Source organism: Pteropus alecto, unplaced genomic scaffold (genome assembly GCF_000325575.1).
Source record: "Pteropus alecto unplaced genomic scaffold, ASM32557v1 scaffold21, whole genome shotgun sequence".
Lineage (NCBI taxonomy): Eukaryota > Metazoa > Chordata > Mammalia > Chiroptera > Pteropodidae > Pteropus > Pteropus alecto.
Window position 1 is genome coordinate 28,485,268 of NW_006436282.1, and position 7,933 is coordinate 28,493,200.

General features: G+C 46.1%; 1 protein-coding gene across 1 annotated transcript in view; it reads right to left on the bottom strand.

Moving 5' to 3' along the window:
- DOCK4 (dedicator of cytokinesis 4) overlaps window positions 1-7,933 on the bottom strand; it is a 194,114-nt gene that overhangs the window by 103,825 nt on the left and 82,356 nt on the right. The window contains exon 15 of the mRNA XM_025046816.1: window positions 3,314-3,470. Coding sequence (XP_024902584.1) covers window positions 3,314-3,470 — 157 coding nt within the window. The remainder of the gene's footprint in view (window positions 1-3,313; window positions 3,471-7,933) is intronic.

Here is a 7,933-nt window from a genome sequence, read left to right on the forward strand (position 1 = left end):
CTGGTTATATTCAGAACATCCGCCGTTTCCACAGGGAGCCCGGCTTGCTGACTCCCCCCCTCCACCTACTTCCTGCTTCCTGCACCCTACTTCCGGATGTCTCCCTCCCTGGCCATCTCCTCTGTGATCCCCAATGCATTTCCCCCTCATTCGCGCTCCACTTTCCACTCCACCGCCATCTCCTTGCCCTCGTCCCCTAAGGCCACAGGGGCAGCCAGGGCACTGCCCAGGGCAAGGAGTGGAGAGTGTACAGAGGAAAGTGGCTCTGCTGGTGACATCGAGTGACATCGGCAGAGGCCGCAGTGGGAAACCAGGTACAGGACTCTCATCAGCAGAGCTGGGAAATGGACGACAGTGGTCCAGACAGATCGGGATGGGACTGCTCATCTTTCCTGCACGACGTCTCGTGCATCTCTAGACGGCTCGCTAGGGAGCGAAAGGGAGAGTAAAGTCCTTGGTCCGTCTGGACGTAACTGGTCACGCATGCCAACGACGCGGAGGCGAGTCAACATTGTCATCTCTAGGTCTCCATTTTAGCCATTTGAAGCTGCATTAGTTGCAGATCAGGTGCCAAGACCTACTACTGAAAGTGTGAATTTTAGACACTCTATTCAATAAGCACTTAAGTGTACACTGTCCGCCTAACCTGCACAGAGCTGTGGATGACATGATCCCTACTCTTTTTTAAAAAAAAACACAATCTCAGGAAGAAATTGAATGAGCCACGCATTACCAGGAGAGAAGGGAATTTGGGGAAGTCAGTAAGTGTACAATTGTTACACTAAATTTTAGTCTTTTTTAAAAATTTTTTCTTAACTTTTTAAAAACTTGTGCTTAATAGCCCAAAGAAGCTAACAAAAAAGTAACATAATTTCTTCCCTGATTCCTACTCTTAAGAAGCTTAAAATATCTGCTGGGTCTGGCAATCCCAGGGGTCTAGCAGAGTGCTGTGGCCTTGGTACGCTACACATGAATGATGCTGGATACTGGGTGACATCAAGTGACATCGGCAGACAGACACACTTTGGGAATCCTGATATGCAAATCTGCTCTAGGAAACGGTTCCTGGAGACCACATCGCTTACTAAATGCCCAACTGAGATGAAATGAGATTTGCATATTTTCCAAGTTGAGCAAAATGAATACAAAGCAATTTAATTCCAATTTGGAACTAGATTACTTCTACACAGAGATGTGTGTCTAGCATGCAAATTACAGGAAAATCAACTAACTTCCTCCTTCCCGTCTCTTTGAAGCACACCATCCATCTCCTGGCTCATTTTTAAGCTGTCTTACGAGGACAGGGTTAACCCAAGTCAAACTGATACCTAAGCATTTACCAGGCTCTAGAAATGACCCACCCATTGCTGTCATACAGCGAGGTGTTTAACATAATGATTTCACAAACAGATTATTTACCATATGTACTTGAAAATGTTTTCTCTGCTTTTTATAAAGTAGCAACTTCTAATTTTCAGGATTTGGTCCTCTCTGTTTTACGTTCATAGTCTAACCTCCTAAACCCAAAAACTAAAACAAATTAAGGATGTAGGACTAAACATTTTTAATGGCAGATAATCTATTGTTAATCTTATCTGTGTGACTGGCAGAATAATGGTCCCCACAGGTGTCCATGTCCTAATCACTGGTACGTGTGAATGTGTTTACTGAACATGGCAAAAGAGATTTTACAGACATGATTAAGTTAAAGATCTTAAAATATGGAGATTAGCCTGGTTGGCCAGTGGGGCCGATGTCATCTTGACGAGGGCCCTTAAAAGATGGAAGATGATCGAAGTCAGAGACATCTGAAGATACTGCGCTGATGGCTTTGAAGAGGGAGGAGCAGCCATGAGCGAGGAAATGCAGGCGGCTCCTAGAAGCTAGCAAAGGTAAGCGAAAGGGTTCGCCCCTGGAGATCCCAGAAGAAAAGCAGCCCTTGATTTTAGCCCAGTGACATTGACTTCGGACTTGTGACCTCCAGAATTGTAAAGTAATACGTTTTTGCTGTTTTAAGCAATAAGTTTATAGTTATTGTTAAAGCAGCAAGAGATAAACTAATAAACCTGAAATTATTCTCTTTGAGGCGATCAGTGATATGTGAACCTTGGCTCTGTAACAGACACACAACTAATCCGCAGAGGATGAATAAAAATTCTAAGGGAGTCGATAAGAGGTTGATTCGATTACCTTCACAACCTCCATGGGGGTAGATGGGCCCCAGAAAAATTACCTGAGATTTGGTAAATGCTTGACAATCATTACAGAGTTATGCCAATGAAGGGCTTACTTAAGTGAAATCATTAATCACTGAGTATCGATACACTCTGGTATAACTTGACCTCTCTTAACTCTGTGATAGCTACCTTCAATCAAATTTGCTAAAAACAAATCATGCAGCTGATTTTTAAAAATACTTCTCCAAAATACTTCCAAAACTAATATAAATGGGAAAGAATCACTTGCCAAGGTCCTACATAAAATATAGCAAAGTAGCATTGCACGAGAATTTGAGACATATCTTAAAAGCGGTCAGTATTAAAATGCTACCTTTTGCTTCTTGCCCGATGCCACATTCTAAGAGACGAAGTATATGTCCTACTACAAATGTGTTCTATGACACAGAAGAATTAGTAGCACTTACAAATGCTGAGGCGCAAGAGCATTTTACGAGACACGGTACTTATTACGAAGTGATTCTCTTCAACATGATGGATCTGACTTTTAATACGGCATTTGGGCTGCTTAGCCAGAAGCTTTATATGGCAACCTTTATGTGAAGGACTCAAGCACATTTAATTTACTTCCTCTATTACAATGTTTTCATGACAGTCTGCCAAGGAGAAGAGCTTGCTTTATTAATCATAACTTGCTAAACAATCACTGACATAACAAAAAGGCGGGGGGGATGCTAGAAAAGAAAAGCAGTATCCATCTAATCAAACAAAAAACAGTCTTTATTCTAAAACCTGCAATTAGCACTGTTTATGGAGCTATAAAACCAGAGAGATGAAAGCAGTGCTGTTTTTTGTCTTTTATCCTTTTTTTTTTTTTTTTTTTTTTAAGCAGCTGGGTTTGGAGGGGCGATTTGAATAGTTTGGGGGAATCATGAAGTCCTTAAACCACATACATGTGACAGATCACTGGAGCAAGACTATTGCCATTTACCGCAAATCACACACAGAAGAACCAACGATTTCTCCGGTGCAGAGTTCTTAACTATAACAGCACTGGTGTTTATTGAATACGCCTACCAAAATGCACAAGCTCTTCTACGACGAGGCCTTTCAAATAAAAGAGTGCTGCACCTTACCATTTTGTGTGAGTTTTGTGGAACAGAGAAAAGACGTTATCCAGAAAGACTCCTTCGTGGCCTTCGTGGCTTGGTTGTTATTCCCAAGGAAAACGCCCTTGGAAAAGGGAAGTGAGAGGTAGCGCGTGGCATCCTGAAGGTTTGTGTTTTCTTCACACTGTTAAGAATATTAAAGGAGAGGGCTCGTGAGAATTATTAAGCATATTTCCAGTTCTAGTGTTTATGAACTGGAAACGGTCCAAACGGCATTACAAATAGAATTGGGCTTTAAGTAAAATGCAACAGAAATGTATAAAAGAAAGGAAGCACAGATTTTGAACTTGGACCGACCTGGGTTTGACTCCCAGCTCCGCCACCTCCCACACGAGTAACTGTTACCACGTGACTCAGCCACTCGGGACTTGCGTTTCTCTCTGAAACCTCCCTGTGCTGTCATGGGAACGAGAGACTACGTGAAGCCTTCAACACAGTGCCGGACACCGTGGCGCTGCTCGAGAAGTCACATCTGCAGGGACCACAGCATTTTTTAAAAGATGCTTAAATTCTTTCAACATCCCACGAGGGAGAGCTATTCAACAACTCCTTACTTTGAAGACTGGCAACTAAAAGAAACAGAATTGCAGGGTAACCTAACGGTCCCACTATATGATGGAAATCTCAATGTCACCGAAAATGCCAGCTAACAAATGTAAAAAGAATTACAGATTTAAAAAAAAAACAAAAATCAAAAAAACCTATTTTCATATCCCTAACGTAATTCTTTCTTTAGTTAAAGACCGTCATTTAGTGCTAACGCCAGCAGGACACTGTTGATGAGGACGCTGGACATGCAGGATGCTAGTGGAGCGACACGCGGGTTCTTTTCTACAGGCGGGAGGACAGACGGCCGGCACGTGGCGAGGTCGCCTGTCATCAGGCCACTTCAGGGCAGTGCAAAGAGCGACGTCAGGCACTACGCGCATTCTCACCAAAGATGCTGAACGGGAGTCTGTCACACCTACAGATCCCACGGGCACCTCACAGGAAATACCAGAGACGCCCAGCAGGCTGAGCACCCTCTGGGGGAGCCACCAGACGAGCCCAGAAGGCGGCTCTCTCTGCGGGATGCCTGGCTTTGTCTCCTCAAGTTGAGTGTGGGGAACAAAGGGACTGTTCTAGATAAACAACACTTAAGAGGTAGATGGGCAGAGGTGACATATGGCCCCAGATTTAAACAAATCTGTTAAAAGGTTTTTTTTTTAGATTTATACATTGAATAAGGTCTAGATGAGCTAAAAATTTAGTGACCAGAAAAATCATTAACTGAAAAAGTAGTTAAAAAATATGTATCTACATAATAAAGCAACCACGTTGTCCTTCAGTAGATAGATGAATAAACTGTGGTCCATCTAGACAATGGATATTATTCAGCGTCAAAAAGAAACGCGCTATCAAGCCATGAAAAGACCCGGAGGAGCCTTGAATGCACGTTCCTGAGAGCAGCCAGCCTGAGAACGCTGCGCACTGTGTGACTCCAACCACCCAACACTTTGGAGAAGGCAGAACGATGGCAACGGCCAAAAAGATCAGCGGTTGCCAGGGGTTGGGGGGCAGGAGGGACGGGCGGAGCACGGAGGATTTGGGGGGAGGCGGAACACTCTGTATGGCAGTATAACGGACGCACGTCATAACACACGTGTCTGAACCCACACCATGTCCGACACCAAGGCTGAACCCCAACGTAAACCATGGGCTTTGGGTGATAATGGCATGAAAAAAAAAAAAAAATTACCCATCTGGTGGGGGATGTTGATCGTGGGGGAGGTGACACAGGAACTTCTGTACTTTCCCATTTGACCGTAAACCTAAAACTGCTCTAAAAATACGCATATCATGTAATACCATTGGAGTAAAAAAGTACAGAGAAACATCTAGAAGGATATCCGCTAAGGGAGGAACAGTCACGTTATCTGGGTAATGAGGGTGTGCTATTTTAATTTGATTTTGAATTACCTTTATGCTGTTTTTATAATGAATAAAGGTTATTTTAAATTAAAATTTTGAGAAAAAACACTGTGACAGATATAGAGATTGTATAACTCAGATTACTTTGTGTGTGAATTTTAAAACTCATAGGAACTTTATTTCTTCAAATTTGTTCAAGTATTTTCAAGGCTAGTGCCCTAAGAACAGGCAGGAGTTTAAGGACAGAATCCCTTTGGTATTCTAGGGCACTTTGTGTGATTCACAAAATACGTTTAAACATTTTTAAAGAATAAATCTTTAAGAAAGACCTAACAAGTTCAGAACAAAGAACTGGCGCATTACGAGATGTTCTTGCTAGCACACCTGCCCAGTCACAGGGCTACCAATGAACACAACAGACAAACTCCATAATTCTCTTCTAACGCTACAACTCCAAACGTTCTCTCTTATTACTGCAAGATATTTCACATAGACAGAGAGTGCATGACACCCTGCGTTACTGTCCCCTCCCCTCGGTCTGGTCCTTGGGACACAGCCAGTCACGCGTCTCACGCTGACCCCATCTGCAGCCTGAATCTGGTCTACGGGTGAGGGACGTGCTCTGGGCTGCCATACCTCGCCGGCCTTGTGCGGCGGGCATCTCGGCACCACGTCCTGTGTGACTAGAGTCTCATGCGAACCGCGCCCGGACGCACCGTCTCGCTCTTCCCAGGCCTCCTGGCCAGGAGCTGGAGCCTGCCCTAGCCTGGCGCTCCATGTGCTCACGGAGATTCTGCCCCTGGGGCTCCATCTCTCATCCCCCTGCCCCCAACTGACGGCCTGGCTGCCGAGCACTTCCTGCAGCCTCTTCAATTCCTGCCCGCTGTGCTCATCCAGCCCCCCCTGCAGTCAGGACGGGCCACTTCTGTGACTGAAGACGCTACGGCTGTGTTGCGTCTCCGGGGGCACCGTGAACAGCAGACTTGGCCATCTCCTCCTAGGGTTGTCACTGTGGCTAGGTCAGCGCCACCAACCGTGCTGGACCTCATTTCTCTCTCAGCCTGCGGGGCCAAGACCTCAGTATCCGAGTCTGTTTCAAGCGTGACACCTTGATGGCTTCTTACAGTTAAACTCCATCAGCCTCACTCACGTACGAAATACAGTAATGTAAACATTCCTCTGGACACAAAAGTTATTGCAAACCCTTCCACCAAAAAGACCGGTCTGAGTGCCGGTGAGGGGCGAGGCGGGGAATTCTACCCCTCGGTTCAGTAAAGAAAAGCACGAATCAGTCCTTGGCCTCCGGGAACCCTTTGATACTGTGTCCACTGGGACTTCAAAACTGGTTTTTTGTGCATTAGGAGTGTAAGGAGAGCCATGCCAGGCATGGGGTTAGCGTTGGACGTGTCGTCTGTGCCTGAAGAACCTAAGCGGCATGCAGACATCACACGGGATCTCACAGTGCACCTTGCCTTGCTCTCGGAGGCTCTCGGCTGCGCCCCTCACCGGAGACTTTAAAAGCCATCCACGCAGCGACCACCTCTGAGGGCTGGCTGGACAGCCGTCCCTGCCAAGCCCTGTGCACGTATTTGCTTACACCATAAAAACCCTACACGGTAGGACACCGAGAAGCTTATGTGACGTGCTGGACGTCACATCATCTATAATAAACTTAAAATTTACTGAGTTACAGATAACAGTGAATGGTGGGTCTGGCTAAGAAAGACCAAAAAAAAGTTCGCTCTTCAACAGAAAGATGTTTGTGGGAGACGCCGTGGGAACGTTCACAGGGATGTGTGGAGCGGAAATATTTCCGTATGTAAGAAGCCCGTGAGTCTGACAGCGAGATGGCTGGTCTGTTGAGACCACGCAGAGATCACGGGGCCTGTACGCAGTCGGGGGCGGGGGCAGGTGGGAGATGATGCTGACACAGGAGTGTGGGAACGAAGCACCAGGTGAGTTGGAGAGCATCCGTTCACCATCTGATGAGAGTGTCTGCAGAAGGTGGGCCTGTGGGGAGGAACAGGTGTCGCCAAGAGTTTAAGTCAAAAAGCTTCTCCAGACTCTTGAGAGGAAATGCACAGCTCGTCAGCAGCAGGCAGGGAGTGAGGGAGAGTCAGCGGCAAACCCCTCAGCTCCGCACCGTGATGCTGAAACAGGGCATGGGCCAGAGGAAGCAAAGCAGAGTGCACGACCTCTCCCTCAGCTGAGGTGGGTGGTGACAAACGGATCACTTGCGTTCTGGGGAACGCTTGCAAAACAACTGTTTGTTTTTGCCCTAGGGACGATTTCTTCCCTCGAATCTGATGAAGGCACAGAACAAGGCAATATGGCTCTGAGAATAATAGCACATCGTCCTCCCCATTCTCTTGTGACGAAGACACAGCTACAGTGTTACTGGTGTCACAGTACTTGGATGACAGTAGACAGATGAGGGGACAATGAACTGAGCCATTCATTCTAGGAGAAACAAGGCTACGCGACCACAGCCTCTTGAGGCGGCTACTGGATTGTGGGAATAAACCAACGTCATCGTCATAGAAAAGGACGATTCTCTGTAGAATCACTGAGTCGTCTGAAAACGGCATGAGGTTAATTTGTTACAAATGAGAGCAGAGGGAGGTGAGAACCAGCCCTCTGCTCTGCTGCCCGTGAGGGTGACGTCGGATTCAGCAG